The sequence below is a fragment of the Argiope bruennichi genome, chromosome 5 (genome assembly GCF_947563725.1).
Source record: "Argiope bruennichi chromosome 5, qqArgBrue1.1, whole genome shotgun sequence".
Classification (NCBI taxonomy): Eukaryota; Metazoa; Arthropoda; class Arachnida; order Araneae; family Araneidae; genus Argiope; species Argiope bruennichi.
In genome coordinates this window covers 83,029,109-83,056,491 of record NC_079155.1, presented here as the reverse complement: position 1 = coordinate 83,056,491, position 27,383 = coordinate 83,029,109, and the positions used below count along the sequence as shown (strand labels likewise).

General features: G+C 27.5%; 1 protein-coding gene across 1 annotated transcript; it reads left to right on the top strand.

The window, feature by feature from the left end:
* The first annotated feature begins 16,604 nt into the window (after window positions 1-16,604).
* Window positions 16,605-25,384, top strand: LOC129969367 (uncharacterized). The gene is made up of 4 exons (XM_056083910.1): window positions 16,605-16,675; window positions 16,753-16,998; window positions 18,225-18,510; window positions 21,921-25,384. The coding sequence occupies exons 3-4, from the start codon at window positions 18,257-18,259 to the stop codon at window positions 23,506-23,508; spliced, it is 1,842 nt and encodes a 613-aa protein (XP_055939885.1). The 5' UTR covers window positions 16,605-16,675; window positions 16,753-16,998; window positions 18,225-18,256; the 3' UTR covers window positions 23,509-25,384.
* Window positions 25,385-27,383: the final 1,999 nt, after the last annotated feature.

The following is a 27,383-nucleotide window of genomic DNA, read 5'->3' as shown; positions in this document are numbered from 1 at the left end:
ATGCATTTTTGCATCTTTAAGATTTCGTGTGTGTGTGTGTGTGTGTGTTTTTTTTTTTTTTTTCCATATTTCTGTAATCAATATTTCATTTTATTTTGTAAATCTATACTCTCCTATACTAACGAGATTCTTAAGATAAGGGATGAGTAAGAAGAATCGATATAACGATTCTTCTTACTCATTATTTTTCTGCATAGATGATCGTTCTTGAAAAAAATTCATATAGAACTAGAATAATGAATAATTTTCTAGCCCTAAAAGGTGAAATTTGAAATCTGAGGAATTTTGTCCAGTTTATTCAATATTTGTTGAGAAGGGGGAAAATGCAGTAACATTAAATATGCTTTGAAGGAAGAACTTTTCGTATTGCAGCGCAAAATGAGAAAGTCAGAACAAAACTAAATAATATCTCATGCGTTAAAATGTTAATCTTAAAAGGAATGCGACCAACTAAATAAAAAAAACATTATTTTATTTACTAACAGCATATAAAACAGACTATGAAAATAAAATATAACAGTTCTATGAATTCTCTTAGTACTTCTATCTATGATTTTTCATCTAGATAAAGACCTTTTTTTGTTCGTATTTAGCGCAATTATTGGCAATAACGCTGCATGATGAAATATTCGAACACATCATTTACAGTTATAAAAATCAATTAAGCTGACCCAAATCAAATCCAGACAAATCAGGGGTGGAAATTTTTTTAAGGTGTATGATAAGTTCGTGCTGAAGTTTTTGAAAATTGTCATTAAAGCTTTACTTTTTAATTCCTGAATAAAATTGAGAGAGAAAAACATCCATGAAATAAAAACACAGAGAGAATTTGCACAATTTTATAATGATTTCGATTGTGTTTAATTAATGTTTAAAATGCAAATTATTTGTTCAACATAATCTTAAAATGTTACGTTTAAGTAATCCGCAATAAAGTTATATATAGTCAGTAGAATATTTAAAAACTCGTATTAACATATTCTGAATAATATACGCATTTGGAATTGTATCCCTCTTTTTCCTTTGTTTGATTTATATATTTCATATATTAGTGAAATATTTCACTAACTTGTATAAAATTTTATATTATATAACGTTTCAGATTAGTCTTATAGTTTATATAAAAAGTATGCACGGTACTTTTATTTTAGTAACTCAGAATAATAAAATAACGATGTTTTCTCCAATTATATATTTCAGTTATCATGCATTGTTTCATATTGAATTGCATTTATGTTCTTCAAATTAACACAATGTATTCTTGTGCTCGAAATGTAGCATATTATTTTAAATGCTTTTATTTAACTTCGCATGTTCTATGTTTTAAGAAAGGAATTTTGTAATCTCCTTTTCTTTCACTTCCTCGTATTCTAGCATCCTGGAATTTTAAACAGGTATTGGTTGCCGATGACAAAGGAATATTTTAATCATTTTAGAGCTCTTAATAGTCAATTAAGGAATTAATTTAGCTAAATAATGGATTTAACAGAAGTAGAACTATTCAGAAATTAATTTGAACATTTTTAGGCATCAAACTATGAATTATGAAATATATTAAAAACTCAAAAATGGAAGATATTTTTAAAAAACAGAAAGGTTTTAAACACCATTTTAAAAGTGTATTAAAAGTATAAAATATTATTTTTATCATCGAATAATATTATAAATAAAGATACAATGCAATCATGAGTAATAAACTATTATTATTATTATTATCATTATTGCTCTTCCGTCTATGCCCCCTTGCCACTCTGTCTCTGCTTTGAGGGACTAAACATATAATTATATTTTAGAAATTTAATTGAAATGAAACATAACATTCTCTGGTAGTCAAAAGTGGAAAATAAAATTGCTGAATTTTTTGAAGGTGGGTATTAAAATTCGAATCTATATTCATGTGAAAAGTCATATAAAAGTAATCTTTTCTAGCACAGAGCGTTATTAAAAGAAAAAAAAAAGAAAAATCACCTTTACATTCCATCCTAATGTATCTCTGTGCATTTTCTTGGAAAATAGCCATTAAATATGTTGCGAAGTTCCTTGTTTTCTAACGGAATAATTTTTTTTTTCGAAAGAACGCTCAAAGAATCATGAAGAAAATGCCAAGTGAAAGTGAAAATCAACAGCAATCGCGAATCCTTCTATAAAAAGTTTAATAACAAATAGAAGTGTTTGTTAAAATATTAATGCAGATATCACCTCGGATTTGTTTCTATAATTTCAAATAAACGATTTTGGAAACGGCTTGTCGAAAAAAAAGAAATAATAATTTGAAATTAATGTCTATAAACTGAGTTTTCGATTATCCGAGTTGATTGCAATCAGCTCAAATAATCGAGATTCTATTGCATTAATATATATTCTTTTTTTTTTTGCCAGAACTCCCTTAATTATGCGACAATTTGAGAATATTTGTTAAATTACACTACAAATTTATTTTATATAAATTTTACGAACAAATTATTTTAATATTTTCTGTAAAAGATAAAAAAATTTTAATGTATTTTAATATTTTTAAAATTATTTACAACTTTTAAATTTGTAATAACTTTCAATGTCTTTAAGATCCGTGTTTATAACTTTTATATTCTTCATTTCACTCATTTTCATTTTTTTTTTTTTCATTTAACACATTGAGAGGCGTTTATGTAGTGAATATCTTTTTAATAAATTAATGGCAATTCCGATGATCAAAGAAAAACTTATCAAGGAATATAAACTAAAAACATTCGTGTAAGCTGAATTTCACCGTAAACTTGAATTATTATTGCACTATTATTTTAAAACGTCATTAAATTACATTTAAGAAAAATAATTTGTGAATAAAAATTAAATAATATTTAAAAAATTATAATTATGTTAAAAAACACTTACTCACTTATTCTTGCTGTATTCACAAAAAAATCCTATAGAATGCATTATGACCAGACTACCGCACGAATGTTGAACTTAAAAGAAATTTATTTTTAATTCAACGTTTTTGTTGAAAGCATTGAGTAATTTTCTTGAAATCTCACAATTTTGCCATGCATTTCGAGTGGATAAATACAATAGCCAGAAAGTTAGTTAAATAATTGAGAAATTTAAACAAAAAAACAAAATCATTGAAAAAGTCATTGGACACTGTTATTTACGGTAACTTGATGATGATGAAATTACAAAACCATGAAGCCATCTCACGCTTTGTCGAATTTGAAAATCTATTGATGTTTATTGCAGAAAATATCTGTATACCATTTTTTTTTAATCCCAAATGTTACAAAACATCAACTTTCAACTATTGAAACATCAACTTCAATGTTTATAATTACGAAGATTCAACAAGGTTTCTTTAAACTGTAAATTTAACATAATAGAAAATTATATATAAATTATGTACTTACATTTATGGAAAAATAAATGTTGAAAAATCTGTATATGAATCAGCGGGAACTGTTCTTTCTTCAAAATATACTTACATAATATCGAGCCTTTTGTATTCAACTTCATTCTTTACAGATGAGAATACATTATATATTCGAAGCAAAACTTCATCCAGTCGATTGATTTGACCTAACATTTTATAAAGATCTATAATTGTGGAATTACGATTACTCACCGAATTTCAATTATGTTGTTGATTTTTTTTATTTCTAGTAATCTTAAGCAAATAAATAATTTACTTTTTTTTAAAAGGACTGACTCTTCATAAAGTAATCTCAAATCTACTGTGTTGGTGTGAGGTTGTTATGCTATGATTTATCCGTCTAGAATATACCGCATGTCTGAGTGATCGCTTTCACCTATAAGCAAACAGATAAATTGAAAGACAATCAGATTATTAGCATATGTTATTCAAAATTCAATGCGGATTTGCAATACGTAAATTTACATATACTCTGAAACACTTAATAGCGGCTAAACAAACGTCTGTCTCGCAGCAGGACTTCTAGCAACGCAGAAATATAATAGAAATCTACAATTTTAATGAGAGGATCACAACCCAAATTTCGTTAGAATCGTCAATACAAGGGACAACAAAAGATTTATCGGATTCAAGACGATTTAAAATCTTAATATTTATCAAACTTTCGATATCAAATTGTTTAGCAATTATAATATTTTCTCTCTCTGTATGTATCGTATGCAAGAAAGTAAAAGATTTTCGTTAAATAATATTCATCATTTTGAAAAAAAAGAAGGGAATAATCGGACTTAGCTCTTAAGAATAAACCACATATTTTGGATGTTAAGTTCAGTATTTTAAACTATATCTAAGAACGAGTATTTTTTTTAATGCAAAGCTAAATTAGTTTCATATGTTATACAAGAAACAGTTTATAATCCAACAGTTATTTTTGCAACAATACCACATTTAGTTTTTTTTTTTTTTTTTTAATTTACAAAAATAGTTGCAACCAAAGATACACGTAATGAAGTGTGTTCTCAATCGCATAACTACATACAATTTTTTTAACCATTCTAGTAATCTTGAACTATTATTATCTTTTCTCCAAACTTCTCCACTCAACCAACGAAGAATGTTTAAGCCTGCACAGATTTTACGTGTATCGGCTCTTTACACACGATTGATCATTTTTACTTTTTCATATGTGTAGTATAGAGGAAGTATAGTAAACGTCAAAAAATTCGAACCCGATTATTTGACGATTCTCCATGTTTTAGAACTCCCAGAATTCGAAAAATCCATTTTTGGATAATGTCCGTCTGTCTATGGCAAAGATAACTCAAAAACGTTGTGATCTAGGCGGATGAAATTTGGTATACGGTCTTTACACCGAATTTGCAGATTTCTATCAAATTTGGAGCAAAATCCACTCAGAGGAAATCTGCCTGTCCAGCTGTTCGAATCTAATTTAACACGATAATTACAAAACGAAGAGAACTAAATAGATAAAATTCGATATACACAATTAAAGTCGTAATCTAGACACCTTCTAAATTTTGAGCAAACAAGGGATTGACCGTCTGTCGGTCTGCCCTTTCAGAAGCGTGTAAATGTGATAACTCAAAAACGCAATGGTTTAAATATATCAAAATTGGTAAAATTTTGTGACTACAGTTACAGTTTTGTGGCAAATTTTTGTTTCAGTCGATTGGGAAAAACAAGTTCATAAACATGTTCTAACGTATAATTAATTTCTTTACAAGGAAGAATTATTTTTAACGGCATGTTATAAATGATATCTTTATTAGGAAGTCAGTATAAGGAACATAAACACTTTTTTCCTGACTTTCTCTTTTATAATTCCTTGTTTATCTTATTTTTGTTTTCAAGTGAACTCATTCAAGTAAAAGTTTTCAATTGAAGACAGTTCTCAATAAGATAAATAGAATTTTTTTAATCTAGACACCAGTTCTAGAATATAAAAATTGTCATACTTTTATATTTTTAATGTCATAAACGTTTTCAAAACTCATTTTTTGATTGCGTCGAATTTTCAAATTATAAACATCGTACTCAATTCAACATTATCACTTTGTTTAATAATAATTTTAGAAAAACTACTTGAGTGATAATTTTTTCTTCCATCATCGTCAGTTATACGAAATTCTGACGCATTAAAAAATAGTTTATGAACCTTGAGTCTACAATAAACATCTCATCATCTGGGAATATTTTATCTCAAAACAGTATTAGATAAAAAAAAATAGAAGATATTCTGCATTCAATAATCATTTAAAATTAAAGATATCATTATCAAAATAATCTTTTCACGCATCGTGCCTGTGTAATTTCTAACCTTGAAATGTTCATTTGTAAGTATACATCTTTAAGATACAGTCATTGTCACCATCCAAGAATGTTAAGCAGTAGCTTAACAAATGTGCTGCAGATATGGCATACGCCTTGGGCCTCATTATCAAGCAACACGCAAAATTAAGAAATCAATTTTTATATTTAGGAAAGATGTATGATTTTTTAAATTTATTTTTCGCTCTAATTGCGAGTTCGCAAATTGTACAGACTAAGTCTATGGCAAAGGATACCGACGTGCTCTGATTGGTTTAAGCCTTGGCATCTTTTTGGCAATGTTTTGCCAAAAAGATGCCATACCGAAATATATTTTTATAAAAATAAATAAAATTTGTGAATTTATCCCCGCCCCCCTATTTTTTACGGTTTACATGTAATATTAATCTGGAACACATATACAGCAGAAAAGATCAAATCCTGAAACCTAAATTCAGGAAATATAAAAATTGGAATTTATTAAAAATATTTTTTGTGTGTGTTTCTTCTTAATATTATTTTTATATAACTAAAAAAATTATCTACGAAATCACATTTTCCATTAAAGCTTACATATTTATACGTTTTGGGCATTAAGTAATCATCTCCCCATATGTAGTGGATGGGAAAGTAACAAACGTTCAGCAACAAGTTTCAATGACTGCATAAATTATCTAATAAAGGTACGAAAATCCTAGAAGAATAAGAATTATTTAATTGCTGCGTTATATGTTGAGTAAGGACTTTCATTTAGTTTTTATACTTCTGTTCATAAACAACATTAGTTATCTGTATTACTAGTATTATTAGTAATATTTATTATTATTATTAATAATTAGTATTAGTAGTATTACTAGTAATATTTAGAGAAAACAATTATATTAATAAAAATTAGATCGTGTTGATATTCACTCGTATCTTCCATAAAACTAATGAAAGGTACAAGGTTTGAGCCAAATAAGCGCTATTATGAGTGCAAAACATTGCCAAAAAGATGCCAAGGCTTAAACCAATCAGAGCTCGTCGGTATCCTTTGCCATAGACTTAGTCTGTACAATTTGTGAACACGCGCTCTTATTCTCCCGATTCATAAAAATGCTACAATGCAAAGTTGCCAAAAACAAAAATCAAAATGGTTAACAAAATAAACAATGCTATATAACAGTTAAAGTTAACTATTAATTGCTTTTTTTATTACAGTTATGAGCTTCACTTATCATGAAGCTCATAAGTAATCTCAGAAATTTGCCTTTTGAATCTTTATGGGTTCAATCTCTTTGAATTTCAATCTCCTTCGAATTCACAAACAAGAAATTTCTGATTCTAATATTTTTGATCATCCCAATCATCAAACATTGTTTCCTAAACAATCACTGACGTAGCAAATTCTGCATAAAATTAGTTTATTACTGTGAAACCTGATCCTCACAGAAACTATAAACTGCATCATGCTTTAATATTCTACCATAGGTGAAAAGCAGCTGGTTTAATATTTCTAATTGAAGAAAAATAAAAGCTTTAAAATGTAAGGAATTTTATATATAATTTGATATAAATGTATAGTGTGACAACTGGAGAGTTTTAAAGATATTTAAGAAAAACTAAAATGGGAACCAAAAAATATCGCTGCAACGTCAGTACCGATGTTCGCAGAGAGCGTTGTCAAATTCGAAAGACAAATTCAAAGCAAGGATAATAGGCATTAAGTAGATGAAAAATTATCAGAAAACATAAAATCGCAATTAGCGATTTTAAAATGAAAATCACAAACAAGTTGGAGATAGCATACTGGATGCTTGATGCCACACTGGAGTTTTACTCTCAGATGAAGCCGGCTTTACGAGATATGGTGCCTTCAACACGCACAATGTGAATATTGGGTCATTCGAAAATCCCCACATCACTATCTCGTCGAACTTACAACACAAGTTTCATATTAATATCTGGGCATATTAAATCTTCTATTTGGACCGTATCTTCTGCCCGAACGTCTCAGCGGTAAAAAGTACCTTGTTTTCTTCCAACACGTTCATCCGGTTTTACTGCAGGGAACGCCGACAGTTTGGTTGATGCATAATGGAGCACCAGCACATTTTAATTACATTCGTGAAATCTGCCTTGTTGTTTGCGAATGAAGTATAACGACCAACAGTTCTACAATGCTCATTAATGAATACTTGCTCGCGGCTTTTATTTTTCTCGAATGCATGAAAAATTTACATAGGAGAAGGCTTCTTCTCGATTACCTTGTTCCTAATCCTCGCATTCATTGGATCATTTTCGCCAGACTCTTTTCGACGTCTAATTTGCGATTTTCACTAAATAAACGTTACCTGCGACCCTATGTTTTCTGATAATTTTTCATCTACTTAATGCCTACTTTTCCCTGCTCTGAATTTTTCTTTCGAATTTGACAACGCTTTCTGCGATCAAATCGCTGCAACTGATGTTGCAGCGATATTTTCTGTTTCCCATTTTAGTTTTCCTTAAATATCTTTAAAACTCCCCAGTTGTCACACTACACGCTTATATCAAATTATAGACTATAAAATTCCTTACATTTTAAAGTTTTTATTTTTCTTCAGTTTTAATATATTTGCAAATATTGGTTCTAAACTACTTTTTCGATTTCAGTAACTTACGTCCCCCTAGATCATCAAATTCCGCATGTTACCAGCATGAAAAAAAAACTTTTAGGAATGTGCTTTCCCTTTTAAAAAATTCGCAGTTGAAACACCATTTGTTATTTTTTTATTAATTTTTTATAGTTTCCAACAGTTCTCCGCCTCTCTATATTTTTGCAATTTTCACCAATTAAACGTCGTTTGAGCCCCATGGTGTAGGGTGATTCTATATCCGCCTGATGCCTACTATCACCCCTCTGAATTTGTCGGTTGAATTCGGCAACACCATGTATCTATCTATATATATATAAAGAAATAGACGTAATAAAACGGTCTTTTTAACCCTTTAAACGGGTATATATTTATCAGCTTTTTTCTCCCTTAGAAATGTAACGTTTGAAGTACTTCACCAAACGAAAGAGGGGTATAGAAAAGCCATTTGAATCATAAAACACTCTAGAAACTGTCGTTTCTCTTATCGTTTGCTAGTTTTAGCAAATACAGTGATTATGCCAAAATTTGGGAAAATATTCTAGTTTAAAAAGTTTTTCTGCACCGAAAATAGGCGCATATTTCGAAAAAACAGAAGAAATTCTGCTAACGATGACACCATTTTCATAAGGACACCTGGATTTAAAGCTAAGCTATAAGCGCCGAAACCTTTGCGAAATCTAATATAGAAATGTATACCTAAATATCATTCTATTTATAATAAGTCAACTTTGCCAAAACCTTGTCCATTCCATCAGTTTTCAAATGAGTTTAAATAAATCATAACAAAACTGTAGTTAAGAAAAAAATTTAGTCTTAGTTCACAGTACATCACTGGAACCCTTCGTTCATCAAGAAAGAAAAAAAGAAAAGGAAACTCGCGATAATCTATTTTTTCTCTTCATTTTAATTTCCAATCCACCTTAAGCCTGCTCTTTTAATTAGGTTCAAGAATGCAAATTTTAAAGATAAACATTATAAATACACAGCAGAACCAAACCGACAAACATCTTCATGGATTCAAATTGACGGATTTGTTTACATTCCGTCTATCCACCATCCTTTTATTTCCAGCGAATGTATATTACCAAGACTGCCGATTGCAATTATGGATTGTAATCGAAAGACAAAATTTCTCCAAAAGAGCACTAATTTAACTTCTCGTATGCCCATTCGAAAACTGGTGGAATGGACAAGTTTTTAGTAATACATATTGTTAGTATAACAGTATTCGCGATATTCAATTTTAAAGATTTTAGCGATAATTCGATTTTGTATTTCGCCAAGGTTTTGGCGCTTGTAGCTCGGCTTTTAATGTAGATATTCTGATGAATATGGTGTCATTGTATAGAATTTTTCCTGCTTTTCCAAAATGTGTTTCTATTTTAAATGTAAGTCTTTCAGAAATCTTAATTAGGATTAGTAACACAGTCACTTTACCCTCCATAACTTGCAAATAGTAAAAGATAAGACATAATTGCTAGTGCATTTTCTAATCCACAATGACTCTACTGTCACCCTTTATTGCTTGAAAGATTATGTCAAATTCACCGCAATATAAACACATCACCCATAAAATGATCTTAGCACTGAAAAGTGAGGTTAATTTAAGAAAAGAAATTCATTTAGCTTATTAGATAAACTTAGATTTGAATTTTCAATAAATAATTAGCAAAATGGAGAAGTTCGTTGCGGTTTAAAAATAAAAATGGTAATATCTAGGTTATTATTTCATCGAAAAATTATCGAACTTTCATTTTACCGTTAAATATTGGCACATTTCTACATCAAAATAATACAATTAAGTGACAATTAATTTGATTGCTAACACTGCATTATGAGATTAAAATGTTTATTGATATTTTATGATTTCTGAAATTATTAAGGGATAATAATTCAATTCACAGGTGGTAAAAAACTTGACATCGGAATGTAAAGTTAATAAATTTGAAGGTAAATACATTTTCCGCAGTTTCAGAAAGAATTTAAATACTCATATTTACGGAGTCATTGACGTCTGTAAAAGCGAAGCAACAAAGTATTATAAAAATGTTTGGCAGTACTTCAACTGTAATTCATGATACATCTGTTCGTTATCAGGTCTGAGTCACAACACTTGTCGAACGTGTTCTAGTTACTAAAGTGTTCTTAAAGTGTTTTTTATTAACCTTCGAGCGGCGTTTCCCGCGATTTAAGCAGGAAGTTTGATAGTTTTCTATTTTCTACTGTATGTATTTCACCTTTTCCGCTGGCTTCTGAAATCTGGTTATGCAATTATAGCGTTGAATTTTTATTATAAGATTAATATTATATGACTGTATATGTAGCAATATTAGTCATCATTGGCGATCAAAAGGTCATATTTTATTTCATTCGTTATATTTTATTCCACTTAGTCGTTCAGATATATATTTTATGCCAATGATTCTGCCAAGTTTCAAGGCATTAAAGCCGTGTTATTTTGTCATCCATTTTGTTACGGACAAATTAAATTCAGCTATTCATGGGTTTACCTGCAGTATTCAGTAACAGTGAGTGTATGCTGACACAGTGAACAGGTTCCAGTAAAAAAGTAACGACGTTTATTAATATGAAAACACAGACGATAAATATGCAGCCCAGACGTACGTAAGCAATACACAGCAGCCCACAAGTAGTAATCGGCAGTAAAAAACAACGATAGCACGCAAAACGGCCCGGCAGAACTCAGCAGGAGGACGGTATCTATGTAGATATTCACTGTCTTACCAAACGCCTTCTATTTTCCACTGTCTCCTCGCTTTAGCTGTATCCAGTTGCCGATTCACTACTATACAATTGGCTACACCACGTATGACTCGATGCTGCTTCAATACTTGTCTCCGAAACTCGGTGTACAGTATCAATTCTCAATCCACTAATTGTTTCCGCTCTACTCAACGCTTGCGCTTCTCTGAATTGATCCAACTAAGTCGTCGTTGACTCACTCACTATACGACTTACTACACGACAGACTTCGACTTGAACATCCGCTTTTTATAGTTTCCGAAGCAGAGCTGAGAAATTCTCGAACAATCAAGCATAACTCTCCTCATATTAATCTTATCCTTAAAATTTCAGAAGATTGCAGAATCGTCCATTTTATCATCAAATTCATCGCCAAGCCCGAGGGTCAGTGATCCGGCATCCGATCAGCATTCAGTAGAGCTGATCGTAAAACTATCTCTCCTACAATGGAATTAACCGTGCTGGGAAGTAACATTACATATTCGTAACAATATGTTCTCTTCATTGTGTTCATGAATCTTTCTAACCTATGACATCAAGCGCTATTGCAAATATTAATGTCTTTTAAATTTTCGAGTATTGTAACTTCATTTTTTTTTATTATTATTATTCATCTTGTGAACTATATGGATATTATTAATAGTTTTTCTTTTGCGTTCAACAATAGAAGAAAATAATGCAATGTTTAATGTTATCAGTTTTGAAGAAAATAAGTTTACTAATCCTTCATTTTCAACTAGCTTTAATGATTGGCGTTCTTGGAATTGTTTGCTCCACTTAAAACATTTAAAAGTCATTTCTTCCACGGGAAAACATTCTTAAAACATTTAAAAGTCATTTCTTCCACGGGAAAACATTCTTTTATTAGGACAAGAGTGGTCTAAATTGGTCCAAACAAACAACTACACTGCCAGATCTGATTTGAAATCTACTGAAGCGCCATAAACCACTGTTACCTGTGATTTAATAATAAAAAGCAAAATAGATTTTTTTTGAAAAGGATCTGGAAAACTGCTCCAAGTTTAAAAGGCAAAATTGAAATTTTTAAAAAGATTGAAAATTTACCTAAAATGAGCTATACAAACCTGAAATGGAGTTGAAAATTTTTCATTTTGTAAAATTTTGAAAAATCGTGAGCTTTTTGTGACCAAGGCAAAAAAAAATAACCTATGATAATTTTGATTGCGATAAGTGTGTCAGCACCCTCAGAAACCCTCAGATGATCGCCGGAATACTAAAGTTCTTGATACACTGAAATCCGGAATCAGTGTTCACTAAATTTTAAAGGAAAATACATGCATGGAAAATTTTACGAAATAGACTTTAAGGAATAATTGTTGATAAGTAACAATTAATAAATCCTTTAATTAATATTTTGAAATTTATGATACCTAGTCCAAAGGAATTTTTTTTTCTTTCTCTTTATATAATAAAAAATATAGTTGATTTTATACCATTTGGTTTTGCATCAATCGATTAATGTTATCAAAATTCTTAGGTTCTGAAGTGATCAGATTAAATGTTGCTACAACAGAATTAAATATCTAAATGCATATTCCGAATAAATTTTAAAATTGTAATGATTATCATTCATCGAAGTTTTGGGAATTTTAAAAAAAATTATTTTCATTTCACTTAATTTTGTCTAGATAAATTAAACACATACAAATCAATAAATTACTTAACAGTACAGTAAAAAAAATGTATTAAATTTATGCAAAAAAGAAAACGTTTGTCTGAAAAAGGATCCAAACGCAATAGCATGGCAGCATGTTTAAAGATTAATTAACATTATTGTTGAGGGGTTTTTTCTTTTCAGATCTGTTTTCCCTATTTCTAACTGATTTAGTATAATATTTGTCATCACTATGATTAAAATAATTAGGAATGCCAATGTACCAGTTCCCAGTTCAATCATTATTCGAATTTTGCCAATTTTTATTTTTCATGAAAGTTATGCCTATCAACAATACCGATTAAAACCAAAATTTGAATCAGAACTATTCAATAAGAAATAAGATCACATACCAAATTTCATTTATTTAAGTTGTTGAGTTTTTGAGTTATCTTTTTTTGCATGCATCCGAAAGTACAGACAGATAGACGGTCAACAGACGCATTTTGTTTAAAATTTGATAAATATCTACACTTCGGATGCTAAAAGTGTGCATATTTCATTTAATTGAATCATTGAATTGCAGCATTGATAATCATGCGCTAGTAGAAACACACAGGTGGTCAACTCCTTGAAGGATTTGGTTCAAAATTAAATTAGATCTATACTTTAAATGCTTAATCTATATACCAAATTTTATGCTTTTAACTTTTGAATATCGTAGTTATGTTCACTTGCGCTCATATATGAAGACGATAACCAAAATTTGGAACTGTTGGACAAACACATTAACACATTTCTTGTAAATGGCTTATGTTCAAAATTTGATAGAAATCTAAAAATTTAATGTAAAGATCACACGTCAAATTTTATATGTCTTTCCAATTTTTTTTAAGTTATCGTGTGCGTAGACACACGTACAGACATAATTCCAAAAATACATTTTTTTTTTTTTTTCTAATCCGGAATATCTATAAGATTATTTAAAATTTGTTGACGATTACAATACCTTCTCTTCAAATATTTCATAAACGAGAGATAGGAAAAAGATGTGTTGCCAATATTTTGATTTCAAAATATTATCAAAATATCTATATCTTCTTTTAGACTGGAAAACAATGGGAAGAGTTGTGTTATGTTTTCATAGCTTTATTTAGAAAAATCTATGATATTTCAATTTTATTACTAGAGTGCTGCTATCAAAAAATCTTCTATCAAATTATAAACATTCAGATACAATGTTATCTGTTTCCATTCAAATCTTATATCAGATTCAAATAAATAAATTAAATTCATAATTCCCATTGACATTGAAAGGTGAATATGATAAACATAAATCGCGTTTTGGAAGAGTACAGATAACATTAAAAAAATTATGTATGATTCGCAGCTTTTATTAGCTTTTCAAAAATGATGTTAGCGAGATTATCGAAAGATAAATATTTCTGTGTAATTTCGTAAATTTATGAAATATTATACATGGAAAAAAGAACAATTCGAATTCTTCATAAAATCAACTTACTTCGCATTTCGCTCACTCAACAAAAGTTTAAAAAACTCTCACTATAGTTCTAAAAATAGTAAAAAAAATTTCAAATTTAGATTCAAGAAAATTTTATGTGAATAAACATATGTACCATGCTATCGCAGATTCTCCTTTATGGGGAATGAGTAGAAGGATCGATATCCGAATTCTATCAAAATACTCCATTTACAGAGGAAGTCTATTGGACGTTATATTAGTCGAGAATCGAACATCCCTTTACTGTGGTATGGTGGTAATTCTAAGAGAAATGACAACTCAAATGATTCTTCGTTTGGTCCTTACCAAAGCTCAAACTTGCGACATTCGCCCCATTCTAGCCGCCATGTGGTTATAAACAGAATGCTAGTATAACTAAACTAAATTAATTTGGTAATATAATAATATAGATTGCCAAAATTATGTAAAGTAATTTTTAAATGATGATTAAATATATTTATTCAGAAAAAACTACATATTTCATTTTATTTATTTATTTATTTTACCAGCAGATTATGTAAGCTTGAATAAACACAAAAAAATATTACAAAGTTTTCATCTATCGTATTCAACAATATGATGGATAAGATTTCTTTGGATAACATTGCAAAATGTGAACAATAAGTTCTCAAGACACGTGTGCATTTATCTCCCCTGCAATTTAGAGGAGAGGAATATATTTGCGGTATTTAATTTGCTTTAATTACTTAAAGCCACGTAAAAGAACAAAGAAACTAGTAAGTGAAATTTGAATTCATTATTTGAGTTTTTTTTTCAAATTATTATTTAATTTTTATCAAGAATACATTCAAGAAAATTTTAGTGATCACGTAATATAAGAGCACATCAAAATATTTTTTTTCTTTGCTAAATTTTACTTTGCAAATAATAATAATAATAATAATAATATTTTCTTTCTCATCTTAAATGACATGGAAGCACAATTTCAAAGAATATATTTCGAATGCTTTAAGCAATGTTTGGTAAATTATTTGAAAATTACCATGCAAAGTTTGAAAAAATGAATTAAAAAATAAATTATTTAAATAATTATGAGCACTGATGGGATAATTAGTGAGATATGACCTTTTTTGTAATTCAAAATAACTTGATCATAATAATCAATTTTCCTAACAAATATAAAGATTTTCCAAAAAAAAAGTGCTAAAATCTTTCTCTTTTTCAGATCAGAAAACCAGGATTTGTATTTTTTGCCTATTCATTGATTTCTCATACATGAAATTTTTGCTGAATATCAAATGAAAAACAGATATAGTTGTGTAAAAGGAATAAGTCATATCGCTGACTCTCCTACCAGCCCAAAAGCACACGGATAAATAAATACTGAATGACCGGATCACCGCAACAGAATAAGGAAACCTGATTTTACTTTATTATGAATTCAAAGTAAACTCAAAATTCTGTATCATATTTAATTATTATTTAGGTTATATATAAAGCAATTATATAACACACTGCCTTTGTAACATGAAAATATTCGAGACAAAAATATATATAGGAAAATTTCAGGCATGTTTCTTTAAAGCATATATATATATATATATATAAATTTTATCATTATGTAAGCTATATTTTGAAACATTATTTTATTCTCAAAGATTAGCATTCAAATAGAGACATAAGTTTTGAATAAAAATTGGAAAGAAAAGTTTGACTAATATTCTCAATTATGCACCATTTGGAATAATTTACGTTTAATAGTTTTTTTTATCAATTTGTTAAGCTAAGCAAAAATTGAAGTGCTTTGTTAAAATATATATTTAATAAACGTAGTTATTGTATTGTGCATTTACAATTGATCAATCTATTGAGCTGTTTACAATTTTGCAATTTATTGCAAAAAAAGAAATAACTTTAATATAAAAGAAGGAAATGAAAAGCCTCCTACTCTAAATAGTTCACTTTTTAATTATTTTAATTTTTATTCTTAATTAAATTAAAAAAAAACTTTTATACAAAGATGCACATTTATACATTTAATTTTTTTTTTTTTTTTTTTTTTTTTACTAATCATACCTGTTTCCCTCAGGACCAATACTTTCATTTTTTTTTTTTAATCTTTATATTCAAAATTGTAATTCGTTTATTTCTTAATTAAATTCCTCTTAACGGATCTAAAACTGCTCTTTAAGAATCTTAATAAAAATCAGAATCAGAAAATCCCGTTTAATCTCCTACCAAAATGGCGAATAAAAAATGAGTAAAGAAACTACAACTTAATTTACAGAGGTAGCCACAAAATGTTAAAAATAACTCGAAAAATTTTGGCAACAGAATAGTTGTCAATAGTAATAAATGTAAATAAAAAAACAAAACAATAATAAATAGTAGCCATTGTCTCAGGTGGGACCGTATTCTAGCAAAGAAAAGGAATAAAATTCATTTCCCGTTCTTAACTGACGGTAAAGCAAACGTCGATTCGCTCCCTCAGTTTTTAAAAAACTGTGCATAACTCAATGTACACTTGTTCTATTTCCAGATGCCTGCTGAAGCTGGTAAACCATAAATAGCATTGCAGAGACGGTTTAGCATCCCCCCAAAGGCTCTGAATTCAGAGTGTGCTGCGGTTGCACTATTTCCAAATTTGGGAGGAAACATGACTCTCCTGGAGGGTTCATTACTTTTAGGAGCTTGTCGAAAACAGACCCTCTTCCCATCTTTACTTTATACTGGTGGATATTGTGAAATGCAGGTTCTGTCAACATGACTTAGGCTTCTTATCGAAGTAAATAACTTTTCCTTCATTCTTACTCTTTCATACTATTACTTATAGATTGTACACAAAATACGCTACAGTTTGTTTACTCTGTTGGATTTGTTTGTTTGTATTCTTATTTACTGCTATATATTTTTATGTTTTAATTTCTAAAAAGCGCGGCAAGATTTCGGAATCGCTGAAGTCAAACGATATCATTTCTCTCTATCAGCTTTTGTTTATTATCTTCAACAGTGATGTAGGAAAATAATTACATAAGATTCAAACACAGTAATCAAAAAAGTAACCAAATCTTATCATACTTTATTTTTGAAAAAAATCCCCAACAACATAAAAGGATAAGCTTACATTAAATAAATTTTTAATGAGTTACATATTTTTTCTTTTATTACTAATTTTCAATGCAGAAAATAAGATTTAGATAGCTAAAAAAAAGGCAATAATAAATTATTCTGAACATAGGAAATTTTCATCACCTATTCTCTATAAATAAATGCATTATTTTTGTGCTTTATTTTATATGGCACAATTTATTTCTGTTTTTGGAAATGAATATAAATGATTCCACAGTATTTATATTCTGTTAATGATCAGTAATAATTGAATTTTGTATAACTTAAATGCTTATTTTTCAATACAAATTTATTTTTAGAAATAAAATTTTATTCCATTCAACTTATAAAGTTGTAAATATTGAAAATCCTTAGCAATTCTATATTAATGCAAAGTTGCTTCCAATTATGCCATATTTAGAAGTTAAATTTTATGTCTTAATTGATTATATTAGTCAAAACTTGTTGATAATATTTCATATTACATTGAATTTGAGGTATGAATATTTATAAAAATAGGAGCTATCTGAAATTAGTTATTCTTTAATCCACAGATAAAAAATTATATCTGTGTATTTTACTGCTTTTTATATTATTGTTTAAATTTAAAAAGTAGTGTTATCTTGCTGCATTTAAAAAATTTTAAAGTATTTAGTTTGAAAGTAATTTTTTCATGTTAAATTAATATTGGTGCTTATATTCATCAAATTACAATATTTAATAATAAAAGTATGTTTTATGAATTTATTAAGAGTAAATCAACTTTGTACTTATTTATATATCAATAATTTTGATTTTTTTACTATAAATAACATACTGTATATAATTGTTATTAATTGTAAGGAAAATTAAATGTCATCATTAGTTAAAAATAATATTTTAATTAGTTTAATTTTTATGCAGGTTATCAATGCAAGCCTACTGGATTTTTTGTAATGTACACTGATGAACCTGGCCCTTCAGTCAGTCAGAATAATGCAAAAAGCTGTATACAAGCACTTCTAAGAAATCGGGAGCAGAATCTCATTTCAAGCCGATCACCACCAAATAATTTCAAACAAGAATCTTCATATTTTAATAATAATCTTGATGTGCCATTGGAATTAACAGATTTGGAGATTGTTTCATCTAAGGATTGTGAACAGCCTACTAGTTATTATAATACTGAAGATAATTGTCTTGAACCTCTGTAAGTACTTTAAAATCTTGATAAATCCTTTATATTTAAAGCATTTTTTTCCCTTCTACTTTTAATTGAAAAAAAAAAAAAGGAAAATGATTATTAGAGGAATACTAATTTTACCTCCTTTTATTGTTATGTTATTCCCAAAAATGTTTTAGTTTTAAATAATTATTAAAAGATCTTAAATCTTATTAAAATGTGATTAACACAAATGATAAGTTGTGCAAGTATTCTTCTTCTTCTCACCAATTCAATTATTTAGAAAAAGCTTTTCATATTTTGTAAAGATAGCTTTACTTGAAATTGTATACCTTGTATATATATTTTTTTTAAACTAATAAAAACTTCTTTTTTTAAAAAAAATCTCTTAACTTGAAAATTGTTGCTTTAGATTTCTTGTGTTTCAGTAACCCAATTTAAAAAGAAGTTTATGACTTTTAAGATAAGAATAAAAAATCAGAAAGAGAGGATAGAAGTGTTGTAACTTCTTTAGCTTAAAATAGCCATTTAGGAAATGAAGGTTTTGGTTACTAAAAATACATCATCTATGAAGCTGAAAATGTTTGAAAATCATATTGTACTCATGATTGTATTGAAGTATATAAAAATATAGAAAATTTATCAATTGATATGGAAATTCATAATGACCATATAATATTTTTGCTGCTGAAAAAAAAGAACATTTCTTTCTTTAATTAGTCGTTAACTTCAAAAATCAAAATAAATAAAATAAGAAGAAACAGGGAGGAAAATGCCCATTTTTAATGTTACTGGGGATGATTGTTATAATTATATAATAATATATTTTAAAAATTCACATTGAAAAACATATTTATAATTATAAATATTTATATTGAATCATCTTGCTTAATTATATTTATGTAATCATGTATAGAAAGGAATCATTAAAGTTTATTAACCTCATGGCTTAACATTATTTTATATCTCTTGTGATTTAAGTATCAAGTTTCCTTCAAAATTCCCAAAATTCAAATCTGATTATCAATATCAGATTATGCACTTAATGCTTAGTGATAAATTTCAAAATATTTTAATTCTAAGGATAATAGTTGTCAAATAATTTATACTAATAATAACAAATAGTATTTTAATTGCAATAAAGTTCATTAAATTGTTGCTCATGATGTTCAACCTGCTCTTTTTCTTCTGGATCAGTTCAGGTCCATAAAAGGCAAAATTTGCATTCTCAGATATCATTTCTGATTTACTATCACAAACAGAACTTCTTTTTTAAATTTCTCTCAAATGTCTAATATTTTCTCTTAAATGTGAATACCCAGTGACCAACTCACAGATTTCTATTTTTATAGTCAATATCCATGTCATTCAGTGAATTTTGTTGTTACAGTTTAAACATAGGTCTGGTATTCAAACATTCGATTTCATTTCTCTGAGCTCATGAAAGGAGCTAAGATTCAGTTCTTTGAGCAATCCTTTGTCTAATCAGCATGTGGTTAACAAATTAATTTATTTGACTGGTAGACCTGATTGTTTAAAATCTACAAAAAGTTATTGTCAATTTTATGGATTTCTTTAATTCAGGAGAGAAAAAAAATTAATTAATAGTTTAGAAGACTTGCATATTATAGTATGTAGAGTCTTTCTCATGTGCAGATCTGCTCACATTCTTAGAAATTGATAGATTTAAAATTAGAAATTCTTATGCAAAATATTCAAAAGCACTGTGTAATAAAGATTTGATTTTTCATTATTAAAAAATTGTATGGTATTAATTAGTATTTAATTTTTCTTATGACAAATATAAATAATTTTAAAATTAAATATAGTTCTGGTCAATGAACTTCCTGTATTTTTTAATTTTTTTCAATTCCTACTATTAGTTCACACTCCCCCTATATATATTTATATATTTTGTTCAAATTTTCAATCGTTAATAAAATGCTTTTTATTCATCCACTCAAGTTCAAATACATTTTTTTTTTAAACTTGTAGTGAATGACACTTGATGTTAATATAGTTTTTCAAATATTAATTCATTAATTATTAAATTTAACTAATTTTTAATACTTTAAATAGAGTTTTTAGCAGTTTTTTAATGAAAATTGAAATCAACAGACACTTGATGTTAATATAGTTTTTCAAATATTAATTCATTAATTATTAAATTTAACTAATTTTTAATACTTTAAATAGAGTTTTTAGCAGTTTTTTAATGAAAATTGAAATCAACAGGCAGTAGCTCAATAAGTAAAATGCAAGGATTTTAATGTTTTCATGTGAAGGTGAAGAATGCGAGTTCAATTTTTGCAAAAGTAGAAATTAACTTTAAAAAAAATTATATTGCTTGTTTACTTTTAACTCATGTCTCCATCCTTTTATATCAAAAATATTGTTTCAGTATTGATGCATTAGGGAAACTTACTCAAACAATAATAGTGTAATCAAGAGTTTAATTCAGGACCTAATAATTGTTTGAATTAATTTTTCTATACAAAACCTTTGAAATTCTATATTATTTATGGATACTATTTGAAATTCACATAAAAATCTAGATCTATAGTTTCTTTTTTTTTTTTTTTAATTTTAAAATTTTTGAATGAGAAATTTAAACCCAGAAACTTCTATTAAAATTCTAATTGTATTTCAAATAGTTGTATTGATAATATTGTCAATTCTAATTGCTTATGTTATGTTATTACAAATGAATGATTTACAACACTCAAATCTTCTGAATGTTTTTCAGTCTTGTGGTTATTATTGAAAAAAATTAGAATCTTTAAAATTCTGTTTTCTTCTTTTAATAGTAACATTTTAAGAGAAATTTTACATGCTTTTCTATTGGCACAACTGTAACCAAATATGCCAAGAATAACTCAATGTCATAAAATATGCGATTTTTTTAGCAACTTTACTATATATAGTTACTGAATTTCATTAGGATTATATATTTTATTAGCTAATAGAATAAAAGAAAATGGTTTTTATACCATCATTAATAGTTTGTAGCACTTAGTTGAGCTAATTGGTACAACGATGGTACCTAATTCCTTGACTTTTAAAAATATCACTTGTATAAATGTTTGCATTGCGAAAAAATCCTTTTAAAAATTGTCTATGTGACTTTTCTTACATTTCTATATTTTTTTTTATATGCTGTAATTTCAATCATGGCATTTGAGCTTTTTTAGAGGAAGAGCTATAAGCCTATATTAATTGCACTTAATGTTTCTTACAATTTGATGACAGTTCACTTCAATGTGCTAATAAGCATAAGAATGTTAAGTCATCTGACTATGAATTAAAATACAAAATATATTTTATGTTCTTCAATCATCATGTTATTGAAACAAATTGTATTCATTTTTTTAAGATAATGTATCACTTTTTTAAAAAAATCCTATTCAAATCTAATAATTATGTTCTTTTATTCACAGTGACAATCAAAACGATTTCAACTACTCTCAGAAGCTGTTTCACATAGCTGACGGAAATCTATATAGTATATTTTCTCCAATACAAGGAAGGAGTTACGGAATGAAGCCATCATTTTTAAGGAAACAGAAGTACACAGTCCAAGAGTGCCACACTCGAGGGCGTAAGAATTTACGTAAAGGATTGAAATTCCACAATTTTCTTCCATCAGAAAGTGTGACTTCTGAAAAAGACAATGGCTACCTCAGAACAAAATGGAAAGTTCATTCAGAATGTAGATTGAAAGAAGAACATGGAACAAAACAAATTACTATTTCTAACTGGTCTCAAAGTGTTCAAAATTCTTCAAGTGATTCTCCAGTTGTTACTAGCAAACAGTCTACAGTAAAATCTGATTCCACTGTACGATTAAGGACAGACAATGCAGCAAAGCAAAATACTATGTCAAATTTTCTCAAAAATCATCAATCAAATAGTAGTACAACTTCTAACGATAATATTGATCCTTATGACTTTAGTTTAAGTCTGCAATGTAACTCATTTCCAAATACTGCCACCTTTACAAAAGATTTAAATGAATCTATGAATGTTGGTAAAATTCAAAATGGAATAAGATCTGCTACTTCTAAGAAAGATTCTCTGAATTCTGTATTAAGTTCTTTACTTGACAGACCTGAAGTTTCTGAAAACCAAAACAACACTTGTGATAGAACTGAAGGTTCTGCTAAATCTCCTTGTCCAAATCAGAAGCATCGAAGAAAACCTCTACAAACAAGGAGGGTTGTGCCTTATGTACAGTACTTATCCATAATGGAAGAAAATGAAGGAGTGCCTTTAGATCTTTCTGCAAAATGTGTACCTGAAAGTTCTGACATGCAATTTGAAAATGATGAAGTTAAACATTCTTCTGAGGAAAATATGGAGAATTATTTAAACTCATTGACAAATGGCACATCATTTTTACAAACCCATAATGATATTATCTCAGGAACTAGCACAAATTCTAATTATTCTCCAAATGATAACATCTTTCAGAACTCTTCTACTCTTGGTAGTCTGCTTCAAAATCAAACACCATTAATGTTTCTGTCACCTTCCATAAATAATGTGAATATCAGACAACCTTTTCCTAACCCAGTTGGAAAGGTATCGCAAGAAATGACCAATATTAATGGCAAGTTAAGTTTGGCATTGAATGCCAAGCAAATTAGAATCAAAAATTCATATCCTTCTCTAAATATGAATGCTGGTCATTCTTCAGCCAGCAACATGCCATTTTCTGTTCATAAATCTCTCATAAAAGAATCTCAGTCTAGAACACGTAGACGTAACCAGAGATCTGTCATTAAGCAAAAGCTTGAAGATACTTTCAAGCAGAATGGCTTTTTAGTGAAAACAAAGCAAGTAAGTGATGGAGAAGCTACTTTCTGTAAATTTAGGCAACTTCGTAAATATACTCGCTATTACTTAAAGAGTTGGCAACATCATTTACCTGATGAAGTAAACAAGATGTGGAAAGGATTTCTCCCACCTAAAACTGTTCTGCCACCTGCTGCGGGTAATACAGAACATACTGAAGGAGCACCATGAAAATATACATATTTATAGCATTGAAGTATTTTTGTATTTCTAAGTACTTGACTAAATAAGTTATTTAAATCAGGATTTCTTGAACTTTTTGTCAGTAAAATGTCCCAAATTGGAAAATTAAGTCTCATATAATTATTATAATTGATGAAATCTACTTTAATGTGGTCATTAAAATGATAACCCAATCTATCAAGTGAAATATTTGTATTAGGAACCCTTTGATGACATTTCACTATAGTGTTTGTCTTTGCCAATTTCAAAAGGCAAAACAAATGCTATCTCAAAAGAATAATAGATTTCAATTCTACATTTTTTTTTTAAGTCAAGATGTTTTTAAAAACATTTTTTTGCTTACATATGTTGAAATTTGTAACAGATGAAAATTGCAAACCTAGTATTATATGATCCAATAAGGATCATAACCTGCTGTTTAAGAAGTCTTGATTAAAGGCAGTATTAGAAAATTACCTCTTCAGTTTTAAATTTTATTGCCTTTGAAGTGAAAAGTTGATGTTAAAATTTTGACATCAACTTTATATACAATATTTAAACTTTGAAATATATAAAAACATTTTAAAATTGATTATTTTATGACAACATAAAAGTTCTATTTTAAAAGTTTGAGCAAAATTTAAGCATTTATTATTTTTTTAAATAATTCAAAAACAGTGTATGTTAAATTATTTATTAGTTCATGGAATAAGGCTTCCAAATGTATCATATTTTCAATATTGCCTAAAACATTTTCCTGGACCATTGGGAAAATTTTTCTGGTCTCTACCAATTCATTTATTGGCTAAATATTAAAGAAAGCAATGTGACAAAATAAAATTAACTTCATTTCCTTCTGCAAATAAGAACAGTAAAGTAAAAATTTTAAAAAAATAAAATAAACCAGTTAATTATAATTTGGGTAATACAATAGGCCAGTTTATAATCTATTTCTTTTGTAATGAACATAAAATTAAATTCAGGATCCTATTTTGAAATTGTTTTTTAAAACATTTTTTAAAAAAAAACTTTAAAGTAACAATTTGAAATCAAATGCATGTACTAAATAAGTTTTTGTTGAGTATTTCCTTTTATTGAGAATGACATTGAAATGCCAATAAAATATTTCATAATTTCAAAAAAAAAACACACACAAATGAATAATTTACTTAGTATTGTAATTTTAGACGTGTGTTATGCTCAGGGCAGTATTAGTGCCTTGACTTGCTAAGCAAGTTACATGTGTTCAATTTCTAAGACACTTTTATATGCGTGCAGTATTTTCATAAAAATTATTATTGTATATGGATAGTTGTTAAAAATAGGAAAGTTTTAAAGCTTTTTTGCATTGGTTCACAATTATTTATCATTCATGCTCATTGCATTAGCTTTTAATTTTAACCAAAGTATGTTTTTAAGTAGTTATTTATACTAAATAAATTTAACAAATAACTTCAAATGGAAATAATTATATGTTACCTAACAAATAATTTTTGTTTAAAAAATGATTTATTAATTAAATAAAAGAAAATATTTTGCATACATAAGTTTTGTACTTAAACTTTTTAATGTGTATGTTTTAAGAAAATAATTTTGAGTATCCCCCCCCCCAATTGTATTTATTTTTACAGTATACTAAATATACTATACTGTTGCTAGAAATAACAAGGTTCCTTCTTTTCATTGAAATTGTTTTTAAAAAAATTCTAATAATCTCATTTTAAATGCAATATAACTTCATAGATATATGAATATGTATCAACTATTGTTTGAATTTCTATACATCAATTTGCTTTTAAGCAGTTTGTATTCTATGTAAAGATCTAAAATGTTTTTCAATATAATGCTTATAATTTATTAAACTCCTTGCTTTTTTTAATTAATGTTATTTAGGCAGATTTTGTTTAACCTATTTAATATTTTAAATTCTCATGAGTTCTTTAAATTCTAAATGTCTTATTGACTAATTTTACTTTTATCTTAATATGTAGTTTTACAGAAATCTGTTTTCTTTTGAATTTTTATGTATTGTATGAACTAAATAATTATTATCCCTCTTTATTCATCTATTTGTAATTATACCAAAATGGTATACATCTTAAATTTTATTTGTGTAATGTGAAACTCTTTTTAAAAGTACAAAGATCTTGATGGACATATGCAAAAATTATATGAATTAAGTTCATATAAATTTAAAATTTATATTGTTGTAACAATGATATCAGAGTTGTAACTTGTGTCTCACATTGCATTTATAAAGCAATTATTCTAGTCAAGTTGATATTTTTGCAATTAATTTTTTAGATGATTATGCTTTGTTTTGCTTTTGTATTCTCAATTGCTTGTTCATTGTTATTCATTACTAATTTATTGTTCATAATTTATTAGATTTTTTTAGTAACTTAAATTCTCATGAACAGTGTATTTATTTTTGCTTTTGTAACAGATGCATTTGAAGTTGTCTCTGTGATTAGTTCCAAATGAAATTTTGTTTGAAGCACATTTTTGTTTTAATCTCAAATATTTGTCTAAGTGCCAAATATTTATTTTTATTGTTAGAATTACTGTATGTATTTATTAAATAAAACTTTAAATTATATCTGCAATATCTGTTATTTCATTATTTATTCCTGCATGTATTAAGAGGTTATTTTTACATACATAGTGCATTTTTCTTTTATGGTATACTTGAGAAATATAAACACAGTGAGATTTCTGATTTTCTTAATTTCAATTTCCAATAAAGAAAGATAAAAATTATATATATCATTTTATAAATATACAAAAAATGTTTTTTTTAAATGGTATTCCACATTGATTTCAATCAAAAGAAACAATGTTACAATTAGTTTATTTAAATAAATTGAATTCTGTAAGTTATGAAATATTTCAATATTATTACTACAGATTACCTTAATTTTTAATTATAATAAGATGAATGTCGGTGGTTGCACTTTACAGGCTAGACCATTTGATTCAGATCTATCAAATTTCGCATATATATATATAATATATTGGAGGGTGAAAATATACACCACAGAGTGAAATTCTAACAAAGCAAAACTTTGACATTTTTCTTCAATAACTTCCAATTACAGAAAATTTAATCCTTTTGTATTGTAATATGTATTTGGGTTGTACTTATTACAGTACAAAAATGATTTTTCCCATCATCTTAAAATTCAAAAAAAAATTATATTTTCAATGATGCCAAATTTTTTCTACATTTAATCAGTTTAAAAATATTTTTTAAGCTTGTTTTCCAACAAGAAAATAAAGATATGCAAGAATCCTGAACAAGTGTTAAATGTATCAAAAATAATAAACAAGAATTCTGGAAGAACACTAAAGTTAATAATAAAAATTGCTACCAAAATTACAGATATTTTGTTTGTTTTACAAGTTCAATTACAATCAATATTAATATAAAGTAAATAAAATGTGTAGAAAGTTCTGTCCTCAACACAAATCATTATTAACAAAGCAGATTTTAGGAAAACAAATGATATCTATACAAAATTCTGAGAAGAATATGTAAATGGTTTATATTTAAAATATATTAACATGAAGGAAAAATGACAAATTTTATAATATTTTAGATAAGAAAATTAGGTTAAATTGTTTACAGGCTAGCAATAGCACAGTGTATCCATTTTTTATGAATTTTATCAGAGCAGACAGAAAATGCATAGTAAAATGAACAGAATGGTGTAAGGCTTCCAAAATAGTATTATTATATATCACAAAATATTTTTCTGAAGAAACTAGAATCCCTGTAAACAACTACTTGATAAAATTGATTAGTTACTACAATGTGTGTAGTTTAAACTAAGCTTTTAGGAAATGTACTATTTTGAATGCATACAAAATTTAGTACATAATAA